The sequence below is a fragment of the Anopheles stephensi genome, chromosome 2, assembly GCF_013141755.1.
Source record: "Anopheles stephensi strain Indian chromosome 2, UCI_ANSTEP_V1.0, whole genome shotgun sequence".
In the NCBI taxonomy this organism is placed as follows: Eukaryota; Metazoa; Arthropoda; class Insecta; order Diptera; family Culicidae; genus Anopheles; species Anopheles stephensi.
The window spans coordinates 74,114,853-74,129,238 of record NC_050202.1 but is presented as its reverse complement, the minus strand read 5'-3'; the positions used below and the strand labels follow the sequence as shown (position 1 = coordinate 74,129,238).

Genomic DNA, 14,386 nt, shown 5'->3' with positions numbered 1-14,386 from the left:
TTGCGGTGACAATTTCTTGGCCACACCTTCAGCCATCATCATTCGTCACCGAACCCCATCCATCACACACATGCGCAACCTGGTGTCCATTTTTGCCCATTACAACACACTCGATTTGTAATTTCTGTGCTGGGAAGGTAAGTTTTGTCGGGTACCACAGTTATGGTTTGCATTATTTCCCTTCCCCGGTTTCTGATCGGTTGTTTGTTTTGTTCTTTTCCCACGGTATTATTTCCACACACAAAGTAAGAAAACGAACACTACCTTGTCACTTGTGCATCCCGCAGCAAAAAAAAAATCAGCCCCACACCAGTATAAATGCCGTATGTGCTTTTTGGGTTGTTTGGTTTACTTCCTGTGTTTTTTTTTTTCAACTTATTTGTGTGGTTTTTGTTGTAAGTGTTTTTCTTTCTAATGTCAGTGGCCATAATTTGTTTGATGAAAGTACTAAGTAACGTAATGTTTGTGTACAATTTTCTTCTGTTTTTAGACCTCTTTTTTATTACTAATGGTAATAAATGTCACGTAATGTAAACGGGTCTTCGTTTCAGTGTTTTTTTTTTTGTCATTAAAAGCAACAGTAATGTGCGTATTATTTTGCGAATTTTTAGAAGCTATATAGAAGCCCTCCGCCTGTGCACATGCAAATGATGAAACGCGAGTACATGATCTACTGAAATGCAGCTTTTACGCCGATACTATTTAAAACTGAATATATGAAACGCAAGCAAAATATGCAACATGATAGAACTATCAAGTTACTCTTACAAGGCTTTACGACATTTGAAATTTTCGGCTTGATTTCCATACTTTTTAGAGGAATTATTAACATACAAAATTAAACTGCTGTAACATTTTTAAATATTGTCCCACTATCACAACTAAAGTAGGTTATTTGCAATTGTTTGACAACAACTTATTTTAACAACTTTGATTTTTACCTTGAAAATTTTATAAATATAAACCTTTCAGCAAGATTTAAATAAAGTTTTGAGTGGCTAGGGTTCGAATAAAGTATTTGACAAGTAATGACAAAGATCCAACTTAGAGAATTGAAAGTAAATAAGCTACAAGCTCTGTTTGCATTATAGTATAGAGAAACGCCATATTTAAAATTGTTTTGTTTAGAAAAAATGGAAGGTGTTGCTTAAGTATAAAATATTTTATAATAACTCTTGGGTAAGGTGACTATAAAACTAGAATAGGCTATCAAAACTGTTTTTCACGATCCATTATTTGAAATTATGATCAAATTAAACACTAAACACTTTTATAAAAGATGTCTTGGAACACAATTGTATTGTGAGAAGCAGGGTTTAAGGATTTTTTCTACAAATAAACCTCACAAACATTTCAATCCACTCTTCAAACCGAACCATTGCATCGCCAGTGCAATGCAACTCGCTCCAACCATTCATCCGTTCATGCTTACATAAGACATGGTTTTTGTGCGCACAGTACCAAACCAAAAAAGCCAAACCTTACACACAGAAGACATCATTCTTAAAATATGCTCACAAAAACGCAACACCGGTCATAGGTTGGTCAAATTCTTTCCACCGCTAGCGAATAGAAAACACACACACCTACACACATACAAAAAAAGATCCCCCAACAACTTTTGCCTTCACCGACCACATATAGTTTCGGTGCTAGTTTCCGGCGAGTGTTTTTCCCTCGGTACCGATTCCATAAAGCGGGCTCGTCGTTCCAATATTGTTGCGTCGCTAGCTGGAACGCTACAAAATCGTACGTTGTAAATCTAGCGAACGGGCAGGATGTGGTATGCTTTCATCCGCCTGTTTTTGGGGGGGGCTTGTGGGTCGAGAGTAAAAATTTGCCTTCCGGTAATGTTTTTATTACGATCGCGCTACTTTGAGCTCGCTCGGTTCGCCCGACTGGTTGCCTCAAAGGTTGCCTTAGCCCATGATTTACGATAATTTTATTTCTTTCTGTGTGTTTTTTATTGATTTCCTTCACTGGGGAGGAAGTCACAGCGAAAACTGGCGAGGAGCGATGTATGTAGGGCAGGAGGTTGTTTTTTACCCAGTTTTCTGATACCAAGTTTTATGGGTTTATGTTAACAAAAGAACGTTAAAGTTCGGGATAAAGTTCTCCCAATCGGTACCGGTGAGGGTGTATAATTTCTAACTGGGGGTTTTTCTCAAGAAAACTTACCTTAAATTGTCAAAAAGTTGCAAGCACAAAATCATTCTTCTAATACCATTTAAAAGCAAGTGTACATATCCCCACGCACAGGTAGCATCGCGCGCTCAGACCCAGCTCCTCCTCACTCACCTGGTGGCATACATTTGCAATCTAAATTTAAATCTATTCAGCACCACAAAAGCTCCCACCGCAGAATCACTTTCAACGACTTATAACTGCTTGTTTTTTGCCGTTTTAATTTAATTACCTTCGCAAAGGCGCATAAGAGGCAAACCGACCCAAACAGAGGGAAGGTAGAAGAAAACACACACATACACAAACACACAGTCACCCAACATACACCGCGAAGAGCAGAAAACCTTGTTGAAAATCACCATCCAGCCAAGTCCTATGCATTTCAAGTGCTTCCAGCATCAACAGCTGCTTCTGTCCACATCGGTCGGCTCGGTACGACGGGTACGGTGTACCACGGCGGTGGCCGGCGGATTTAAATGCAAATTTATTTATTGAGTTTTTAATTTTCTCCTCATTAAAATTGTCGACCAACGTTTTATGCTTTCGTTTGCAGTTTTTTCTTCTATAAGTTCGACTGACCGCCTGGGAGCGCGACTACCTCGAGTCCATTTCCCTCTTTCCTGACTCTATTTTTTCCCTCGCTGAGCTGTTTCTAATCTGTCGTCAAACGCTTTTATCGTACGGTCAAGAGCTTGTCGAGATTTTCTTATCATTGCCGGCTTTCTTTCGTTCAAAGTGCCATTTTTTTTCTCCTCGATCTTTCCACCTTCAGCAACAACCACATGCAACAGCACACCCGTTCCCGTCTTTTACCCAACTTCCCTTTGCCGCACAGCACTGTAAGAGAAACCTTCTCCCGTACACATGCGTTTTGGCAGACTGTCCAATAATAATACTTCAAAACCCAACCTGATAATGTTAGGGATGGCGGGCCGCAGGGACGAAGGCTTAGTGGTGGACGAGAATTGGAAGAGGGGAGGGAAACGTTTGAGTGGTGGGTGGAAGGGGGGGCATCATTTCCATCGAGTAGCTCACAGCTCTCACAGACGACTGCAAAATTATCGTCATCCGTCGGTTCACGGAAACGTCAGCTGCGTCCACACGCTGTTCCGGCTTGCCAGCTCGCTTCCAGCAGTGCGCCATTATCGCTACACAGTCGTTGGCATTCACCAGCCGGCACACAGTCACACACACACACACACCCAGCTTGCCCCTGCCCCACGTTCACATTAGTCGGCTTTAATAGCCACGATCCAGCTGTGAGCTGCGAGCGATAGGATGGCGTCCCCTGGCGTCCTTCGTCAAACAATTTGCTGCTAAATTTCAAATTTATGTTTTATTTATTAATATTTTTCCACTCTAACACGCGGCCCTTACGGTACGGTGAAGGGAACGCTGCGCGAATGATGAACGAAAGGAGATGGCTTCCTTTCGAACGCTGCGCTGAAGTAATGCGGACTAAAGCGGAACGGCATAGCCGGCACGATGTTGAACGATGCCGTTCCTTTGATCGTTTTCGGTATTAAAGTTGCAAGCGACAGTTGTAATTAAAACGATTTGACTTAAGCGGAGCGGAGCAGTGGACAGAAACAAAAGCTGATCAATGATACGGGAATACAAACCTTCTGTAGCTTTTAAGAGAATCATGCAAATTAGCCGCTCTTTAGGTAGAAAGAAAATGTTTTTCAGTAGAAAGAGAGAGGGAGAGGAAAGTCTCAAATGGTAGGAAAATCTTGTGTAAATAATTTTAAAGATCATAACTTAACATAACATAAAAAACCATCAATTAAAAACCGTAATCGTACCATCACCATTCAAAAGATCATTCATGCGCTTCATCATTTACTGCAATCTTTCTGCACTTTAAAGCAACGCTTCTAACGCTCTAGAATAGTTTTCCTGCCTTTTGCCTTGCCACCTTTTCGTTTCAAGTTGTTTTCGTTCCTGTGTTTTGTATCGTGCTCTGTTTCGTTTCGTTTAGATCGTTACGCTAGATACTTCTTAACCACACAATGCTTACCCTCCACTAACAGTTTTCAGGCGAATCAATACACCACCGTTGTCTCGAATTATCCTCGAAAAGCCCAGCAGAACGAGTGGGTTTTCAACGTCGGTTATTGTTGGTGCGTTTGGATGGTTCACCTTTTAACTTGTCCGGTTTCGTTACTCCGCAGCTGATCTCCATTCCCGAAACATCTCGATACACTCATCACAATCGTCGCTCGGCAATCAGACCAAAATGTTTCCACTCTTTTCCATATCGTTCACATCGGTTTTATTTTTATTCTTAATCACCTTTTCTTGTCTTGTACCTTTTTTGAGAATTCTTAATGTGTCTGTTGTGTTTCAATTTTGTGTCAACTTCATTCGCTGCATTTCTTCTACTGTCTTTTCAATGAACAAATTTTGGATACTTCTTCTTCCTTATATTGTTTCTTACCTTTCCATACACTATATGATCGTCTGTGTTTTCTTCTCTTTTTTATAATTAAATAATCGTATGGTTCTTGGAACTTTTCACACCAACTGCGCACAAGCGCAGATACTCATTCTTACTCCGACTGACACACAAACACTGTTCGACTGACGTCAGGACGAAAAAACTAAGTACAACCCAATTTGTTGCTTCTCCGATTCCGATACAGTTCCTATGCCGCATACTTCCGGTGCAGATGATTACGTTACAGCAACGGCACTTCACTTCACTTCACCTTCGATCGCAATTCTTCCACCCTACTCACCTTCTCTTTGTTGCCTGTTTTTCCCTCCCCACGCTCGCCCCAAACAGTCGGCTCGGACGACATTGAGGAGAAGGAGGCGGAAATGAGTTTTATTCACTTCCAAAGTACCTGTCACCTTGCGCTGGACTCCTGCCGTGACGATCAGGTGTGCTCATCCGCACTGAAGACGGTGCTGATGCACTGCGATCAGCATCGGTGCAATCGGAACGCTTGCATGGAGTCGCTGCAGAGCTTCTACAAGAGCATTCACGACGATCTCAGCCTGGACATTGCGTTCTGTCTGTGCAGGTAAGCGTGCGGCACACGGTTTTCACGTTTCACGCGAACCCTGCTCACAACGTTGATCGTTTTGCAGAAAAACACCGAACCGGCACGATAGCTGTATGATTGCGCAGGAAAAGCTGCATCCGGTGTGTGCCCAGCGGCCACCGGAAAGCCTCAGCCAGCAGTCTTCATCGGCCGGCAACGGTATCACGTACAATGCGCCGCCAGCTTGCCACGCCGTCGCGGAGCTGTGCCGTGAGGATGAAGACTGCCGCACCCGGCTGGAGGTGTTCGAGCAGTCCTGTGCGGTGGACAGTGTGACCAAGAAGTGTGCCGGAAAGACGAGCGCTTGCAGGCAGGCTATGCTTGGCATTCTGGGCACACCGCTCAGGACGACCTGCGCCTGCCAGGGCTCGGACATGCAGCAGCTGTACGACTGTCTCGGCTGGCAGCGGCTGCTCTGGCTTAATCCTTGCGTTGGTAAGTTTGGCCGAAAATTGTACCCAAATATCACTCAACCATATTTATAACCATATCTCACCAAAATTTTACAGTTGAGTCACAGAAAGACTTTCATCTGAAGCGCTTAGCGGAGCTGGGACTGCTGACAACAACGACAACTATGGCCACAACCACCACAACCATGACCACCACGACCACCACCATGAGAACGACGCGTATCACACATCCACCAACGCTTCCTCCAACAAAGCCGAAACCCGTGGTAAGAGAATCAACGTACAATCCCCACCTCAAAGCAGCATTACTTAAGTCACTTTCTTCTACCCTATTTGCTTACAGTATCGACCAAAACCGACCGAAATGCATACGGTCGAAACGAACTATGTCGAAACACCTGACACACGTCCGGAAACGCTACTGCACAATCAAAACGGTATAATTGAACGACCGGACATCGAGCGTGGCCATCAGCATCCACACCCCGACGAGTACGATCGATCATCCGGAACCAGGCATCAGTCGGTCGATACGGACATTGAGGATGATCTGGCGGGACAGTACGAGAAAGAGATCTATCAAAGACCCGACGAGCAGGTACTGCACGTGGCCAGTACGGAGGTTCAGGAGGTGGAAACACTACCACCGACCACCGTTACAACGACAACGACCGAGCCGACGACAACGCCCGTTCCTATAAGTATGCACACAACAGCTATTTGCGATGAAGTTGAGTGGGATAACAAATGGTTGGATTTATATCTTGTTGTAGGATACTGCGTGGTGCAGAGATCTCACCAGCCCGATCAACTGATCGCAGAAGGAAAGAGTCGTAGAGTAAGTAGTGGAATCGTCGTCAACTTTCAAAGTTCGTAAGCTAATACGGATTTATTTTTCTACCAACAGCTCTACATCTTGGACGATGCTGAATGTAGCGAGCTGTGCACGTGCGGTGGTGGAGACTCACTCGCCCTGACCTGTCATGCACTGTGCGTTCCGTTGGCTCCATGCCGGACCGCCCTTGCCTACTACAGCCATGCCGCCCCGGCATACCAAGCGTTCCGTGGCCGATGCCTCTGCTATTCGGGACGGTTCATCTGCATGAGGCCACCGCCAGGAGAATATCAGCTTCCTGGTACGTATTTGCTCTAGTAAGATCTTAAGCGAAAGGTTCTAACATTAACTCGATTAACCCTTTTCTTCGCAGGCGGTATCTTTCTTTTATTAGGTTATAGTTCTACCGACGAAGCACTGTTAAGACCGCACACTAACTTAGGAGTACAGGACGCCGTACGTGCCCTACAGCAATACGTCCTGCAGCATATCGATAACTCGGTGAGACACGATCGCCTAATGAACCCTGCCGACTCGACTCCTATTAACTCGCTCATCTATCTCTCTCTCTCTCTCTCTCTCTCTCTCTCTCTCTCTCTTCAGACTCTCTGTACATTAACACTGTTTAACATCACGGAAGAAAACATCATTCTTTCGATAAGGCTACCGATGGACCCGAAGCTCACACCGATGCAGTTGTTAAAGATGGAAAAGGTAAGCTACTGGCGAGAAAACTCCTAACCTCAAACCAACTTACTGATCATGTCTCCCGCGTCTCCGCTTCTCATCCTTTCGACTCCTGCAGGACCAGTGCACCAGGATACTGGAAACGATCAGTCACCAGATCAACACGCAGTACGTGGAACTGTCCGCTCATCGTTTGCTCAGCATCTTCAAGATGGCCGAGGTGCAGATCGTATGGCCCGAGGTCAGTAACGCCCGGCGGCACACGGCCCCAACGGTGGCGGTCAGTCTGCTCACCGGTGTGGCAACGGTGCTGCTCACACTGTGCGGCACACTAGTCCCACCGTTTGTCCGGTGGAACCAACATCAACGATGGCCGGCAGCACCGCGATCCGTTACGTGACGATCGACAATACCGACGTAAAGTGTGGGACACGCACAAAACATTTCACTTCTCCCATGTCACCGCGTCATCGCGAGGACTGTGCAGTACCACAGTGCAAACGCGACCTCGAAAAACACGAGCACCTAGTATGACTGTTAAGTGTAATATAATGGTAGAGAATACTTTCTTTAAGTCCATCGGCATCCTTGAAGGCTCGTTTCAGTTCGCGTTACTAGACGCGGAGTGGTGTTAAAAAAAACCCCGACCCCATTTTGCACATCATTATACTCACGCAGAGAGAGAGAAAAAAAAAACAAGAAACCCCCAACTCAAAGATGCTCCAGGAAGGTGCTACTACTCACTCCATGCTTTTACTATGACTTTTATTACTAACTACTATTACTACTACTACCACTAACTACCACTTATTGCTACTACCGTTACTACAAGTACACGTAACCGTACACTATCATTACCCGTACAGAAACAAAGAATCCTGGCATCCTGTTATTATCGTTTCTCTGTTCTCGTTACCTTACCTCGAAAAACACTCTCTTATCCACGTTATCTACTGTGCTGGTGATCTTTTGCCGGTTGATCTAGTGCGGGCTGGCAATGGTAACAGAAAAAATCCGGCGATCGTCCAGAAAGTGTACACCCGTAATTGCGACCCAGTGGAGACTGTGTGTTTGTGTGAGTTTGGTGTGGTTCGAGTGTGAGCGAGTGCATGGTGAGTGGTGTACTGGTGGACGTGTACATAAACATAGCCGAACGAATGGTTGCAGAGATGAATGGATGAGCTTAAAGTGCATAGGTTTTTGGCGTTCCGTTCCGACGGGTGAAGCAGAAGAATGTTACATACATGTCAATCGTCGTTAGCTTTGCATCAGGTTGCGTGCGAGTGTGTGTGTGTGTGTGCGTGTTTGTGTATTTGTGCTTAATTATATGAATATGATTTGTGTCCGAGAGAAGCACAGTGAATCGATTGAAGCGGAGGAAGAAACGAAACAAAGCTTCATGTGGTTAGGTTCTGTACGTTAGAAGGTTCAGCTTTAAATGAATGTACGCGGAAAACTCATCGAATCTCGTTGGTATGTTACTTTCAAGGCGGTTTTATGGTAATTATGTATTGATTTTGAGTGTGAGTGATCAACACAGCTACATATCTTGTATCAATTTGGTTCGTTTCTCAAAAAAAATCTTTTCTATTTTATTGTCTAATATATTTTATTTACATTTTTATAAATTTGGAAAATTTGTAAATTTTCTTTACTAGAATACATATTTTTGGCAGAAAGTAATGCATCAATATAAAATATTTTAAGAGTCTATAATCAAAAGACGGCACCAAGATTCATGAATCCTCTTTTTCTGGTCTTTAATATTCATTCACATGGATTTTTTTTAGTGATGCACTCCTCATAGCTAAATAGAAACTATGGCTAATATTCCACTTGTCCAAACTACGTTTAAAGTTCTTAAAATGATCACTCGACCCAGTAATTCTTTAATCTGTTTGCTGGTTGAAAAACATCCCGAACAAATCATTTTCAAAAGGAACACACTCCCTCGACGAGTAGCATAGAGCTGTTCCATCACAAGAACGCCCAAAACCAGCAGCATAAAGCAGCAAATCGCGCTGCATTCATCGAATCATTTCCCCCGTGCGCCTAAAACTCATGCCACCGGAATGAGCGATAGGGAAGCGTTACGAACGCAACACGAACCGTCAGGTCCGGTGGGATTCATCAGTTGCGCTACACCATTTATTGTCATCCGCCGGTTCGGTACGTCGGTTCTTGGATTTGTGAGCTATGGAGGCTGTGTGTGTGTGTGTAGCTAGCAACCTTTTACAAAAACCGTCCCGTGGATGTGATTTTTTCTTCTTCTCTTGCTTTCAACCCCTTCTCTTGGGATGCAACTACGGTGGTGCATGGTCCATATCATCACCACGCTTCTCTGGTTTCTGCATCGGTCTAATGCAACGATGAAAAGAGTGTGCGCCACACAACTAAAACAACAGGCCATTCCAATAGGAAAAAACCACTCCCCTCTAAAAACTATCAGCACCATCGTGTGCACACATCGCTTCTGTGGTTGGTTGCCGGGAACGAAACGGCGACCAAAAAAAAGAACAGGCCAAAACTTTTGCTTCAATCCTATCAAGTTCTAACCTTTTACCGACCGCTCGGTAAACACGGTGACTGGGATGAATGGGGTGCCGGGGGTGAAATAAATCACCCAAACACGCCCGAAAGAATCGATAATTTGAGAATTGGACATCCGTTGATAATGGCCATTATTCATACGCTGGTGTCGGAGCACGGGTTTGGCCCCAAAAACCCCATTCCAGCAGGCGCGTTACAGCCCATGACTGGCGCTGTGCCACCGAGCAACATGTTACAGAAAGGATTTGAGCATGTACGTACATGTGCTAAACACATGTATTGGGGGTTTTAGAGCCAGAGGTTCCCTCTTTTTTACAGCACACTGTGCAGAAACATTCCCAAGCTTCTGTTCTTCCGATTTCCCACCGTAACGCCTCGTAACGCTTCAGCTAGCTTCAAAACGTTCGATCTACAGCAGGAAAAAAAAACTCGCTGTTCCTTTCTTCCATTTTCAAAAAAAACTAACCGATGAATATGGACCAGCGTTCGTGGTGGGTTTCGATTTGCACCTCGACACCGCACCCGGCCACGACCACTTCAACTGGCCCGCCAAAGCTTGTATGGGAGAAGCGAAAGCTCGGATTTTATGACCCTCCCGCCGCCTACTGTTCGACACGCTGTCTGGCAAGAACCGGGGGTTATTGGATTTTTGTTTTACCTCGCCCATTCGAACCGTGGTGTGATTGGATTGGCAGACCGGGCTATCAATGTTACACGCTCGGCAAAAGGTAACGATCCCCCGGGAAAGCTTGTTCTAAAGCACCGTGACAGAATGGACGCTGGTGTCAGTAACCGATACGCTGACATTTAACTCTTTCCCCAGCGTGCTGTAGCTGGACATTTACCTTCGCGTCCTTAAAGATGGGTAACAAGATCATGAGCCGGCCGGTAAAAGGTCAGACCACCTTTTGTCTTGGCGAGTTTGGTAGTCTCGGCAAGGGTGAATTGAATTGTAAAATGCACGCTGTGAATGACACGGTGCCATTTTGTTTTCCTTTTTGTTGGCACATGAATTTTGAAACGAAACTCCTTCCAGGAGTCGTTAATGATGCAGCAAGCAAGGAATTACTGTTTATTGGTTAAAGATCTTTCTAGTCAAACTACTGCCGATAGACCTACACAGAAGGTAAAAAAGCTTTGTTATTTATTTCATTTGTACATTTTTAAATTTTTTATCATTTTATGAAGAATTGTTTTTCTTTTTCATAAACAAAACCACCTGAAAGCTTAAATGAACGAACCAAATTTGCAATGTTTACACATATCGTTAGCAAAAGCCAGGGGATTGATAGAATCCTGGATAGGATGTATAAGCAGTCGGTGGATACCAGGTAGCACCGTTTTTGTAGCCGTTTAGTAGCGACCGTCTAGTGTGTCGAACCAGTGTGTTGTAGGTAGTTGATAAGGTAGCGCCAAAACGCCAGCATCAGGCCTCTGTTGTGTTTGCCAGCGTCTCAGTTTTGTCTCTACAGCGATTTCCTCCATCCCAGTTTTTTTTATTTTACCACCCACAGCAGAAGTGGCAGGCGAACGCTTAACAGTACTCATTCATGTGCTTTTACTTTGAGAGTGTGTGTGTATGTGTGTGAGTATGAGAGTGGACACAAGTATGCTGAAAGAATGTGATCGTGTAGCGCTGGAGTAGGAAAAACAAACGAAATGGCCGCCATTATCTGGCGACAATACTAAAAGCACTAGCCGTGGGGGAAAAAATTGAAATCACAAAGCAAAAACCCAAAAACGGTACACAAAAGCTATTAAAATCTCGAGTAAGTGTGTGCGAAATAACATTGTGGATGATGCGATCCTACAAAAATCGTACGTTTAAGAGTAAAAGAAAAAACATATGTCTTCCTTAACAAAAAAAAACAAGAAATCACATTACACGACAACAACTTCATCAACACCTTCCACACAAGCATACACTCACGCCCGTTTTGAGAAGAGGGGTACACAGATACACGAACGAAACTAGCAAAGCAAAAAACACTAGACATAAGAGCACTCTCAACACACACACACACACCATACATACACCAAATATCAGTCAAAACGTTCACCAAACACACACGTAAACACACTAGAAAACACAACCAAATGAATTGACTCATTACTAAACTTTAAGAGAGGGAAACGGATCGATGATCGTCGCTTTATTATAAACTGCAGTTTGTAAAACAGAACTTGTGACGTTACACCTATAGATTTTAAACGTTATCCAATGTGCAACAGCGTAGCTGGGAACGGTTTCCGGGCCATTACAGCTGCGGAACGGCAACCCTCGGTGTGCACGGTGGGTGCAGCAAAGTAATGCATTCTGATGAAAGCGAACGAAGGAAACTGGATGGTTGCACACAGTAGAGCGAATATAGTATCTGCATAAGCTATTTGTTAGGTAAAACCAAACGAATCCCAAACTAGTGAAATTAACAGCAAACCCGCGGGACAACGGGCAAGACAAACAATAACTTCGGAAGTCCTTATCATACACGCCCTAGTTGACAGTGTTAGCAATAAAACTGGCACCACACTCATGGGTGTGGAGTCGGCGACAGCGCAGTAGAAACCCCAGAGCAGCCCAGCCATTCTATCATGTGACGAGTCCCAGCTAGCCACAACTTGTCCCATTTCACCGTGAGATGCGTATAATTTTGTGTGCGTGTGTGTGTGTGTTTGTGTACATATATACATAATATACATGAGGATATACATATGGGAAATTATAAATATACATTATATATATATACATACACCACATAACCAACCGGGCCGCGCGTTTGAAGTTTGGGGGCGCCCAGGAACGTTAGGTTCTTCTCTCCAAGTGTAAAGAAAAACGAGCCGAACATGAGTAGCGCGTGTATGTTCTTTTGACATTTTAGACACTTTGGACGCTTACGTTTTTTGGGGTGGGGAGGGGGGGGTGGAGGAGAAGTTGAACAGTTTAGGTTAAGCCGTTAGTTTGTTCGATTCCAGACTCGATCCCGGTACTGACAGGAGGGACAGACTAAAAGTGACGAGAAAAAAACTCAAACACATACACATATCATGTAACTCATCCAAATTCATTAACACACACACCGTTATACACGACCGTTACTAGAAGAAGTGTGTTTAGTGAGGTGAAGAAGCTAGCACTACATATCACCCAAACACAACATCACCTAGAATCGACGCACCGAATACCGATTACGAATACACCCGTGCATCCTTACCCGTTATCACACAACTACTACTCAACACGCACACACTATGATCCACTATGATCCACACGCAGCCACGATCACCCGCCCCGTTTACATCCCAAATTTGTTGGTGAACCACCACTGTTGATGGTAGTGAACCGTTGTTGCTGTTTTGAGTGTGTCCGGTAAGAATGCGAAGCAAAATGGTGGTCCGCTTTCTTCCCTCACAAATCCCTCACGCTTTATGAGGCTTGTTTCGGTTGAATCTTAGCAAATTTTAAATAGCAAATTATTGACATTGTTGTTAGGGAATCAGCCACAAAAAGCATAATAGTAGAAAGCGGGTGTGTTAAGCATTCCATCAGTCTGGCCAAAGCGAGGATCAGAAAAAGGGACAAAAGTTTTCTTATGTTTCCAAACCAATGTTTTACAAAGCCCTTTGATACGTTTGCGTACAAAACCGACATTACAAGGGATGAGCCCAACCAAAAAGCACGATGAATGCTGATGGGAAAACGAGCTACCAATTTGGACACACATGTTTACAAAGGTTTCCTCCATGCAAGAAGTACACTGACATCCACACGCTTGATTTTGCATCTAGAGAACACAAACTCACCATCCTTCACCGTACTGATTCACCGACTTTAAACACTTATCCACTCCATCCGTGCATCACCGATCAGTTCATCAAACACATAGCCACGAACATAGTGTGGAAAATCCTACAAACAAACAAAAAAAGGGCATACACATCGCATCACAGGAACAAAAAAAACAAAAAAGAAAAAAATAGAACTACAAATAGTATAACAAGTGTAAAGCTGAATATTAAAGAAAAAACAGAAGAAAAAAAACAAAATCGTGCAGAGAGCAACAAAAACAAAAATCGTAAAGCGATGACTCAAACACATCAGCTCATTTGCTCGAAAGGTATAAAGCGGAACGAGGCAACGAAACAGTGGTGGGATGAGTGAACATGAACGGAGAAAAAAAACACGGCACACCTTCAGAAACACCCACATCCATTGTAAGCTCCTATTGTAATGGAAAGGGCAGGTGGGGCGAGAGCAGAAAATAAAACAATCTGAAGACGAACAACTATACCGAAACATGGCTGGTGGATCGAAATTTTATCATTCGTCGGCACCGCCCTGCTACCAGCATGGTGGTGGTGTGGCAAAGTTGAAAGAATTCCATCTCTCGCAGCGGATGAAAAGATAATGTCCATATAATCCTTGCCCAGCTACCACACTAGCGCACGGTAAGCGCGTTACTCTATCATCTCCCGTCCGGCCGTGCAAATGGCGAAAGGTAAGTTTCGGAGGAGGGGTAGCTACAGTTGCTTTCCGGTCCTCCGGCTGTCGGGGATGATTCTCTGCCCGGGAGAGGCATCTCTATTACAACTTTCATCCAACCGGCTTACGTGTATGTTGTGAAATCGGGGTTTTGTCTTGTATCGTTGCTGCCGCTAGAATGATGATG

The 14,386-nt window shown here is 44.2% G+C and overlaps 1 protein-coding gene across 4 annotated transcripts in view; it reads left to right on the top strand.

The window, feature by feature from the left end:
- Nucleotides 1–14,013, top strand: part of LOC118505829 — a 109,456-nt gene extending 95,443 nt beyond the window's left edge. For all 4 annotated transcript variants that reach the window (XM_036042182.1, XM_036042181.1, XM_036042180.1 and 1 more), the window contains 9 exons: nt 4,973–5,213; nt 5,281–5,669; nt 5,744–5,913; nt 5,991–6,348; nt 6,421–6,485; nt 6,555–6,783; nt 6,856–6,983; nt 7,086–7,196; nt 7,288–14,013. In XM_036042182.1, coding sequence (XP_035898075.1) covers nt 4,973–5,213; nt 5,281–5,669; nt 5,744–5,913; nt 5,991–6,348; nt 6,421–6,485; nt 6,555–6,783; nt 6,856–6,983; nt 7,086–7,196; nt 7,288–7,569 — 1,973 coding nt within the window. In that variant the 3' untranslated portion in view covers nt 7,570–14,013. The remainder of the gene's footprint in view (nt 1–4,972; nt 5,214–5,280; nt 5,670–5,743; nt 5,914–5,990; nt 6,349–6,420; nt 6,486–6,554; nt 6,784–6,855; nt 6,984–7,085; nt 7,197–7,287) is intronic.
- Nucleotides 14,014–14,386: the final 373 nt, after the last annotated feature.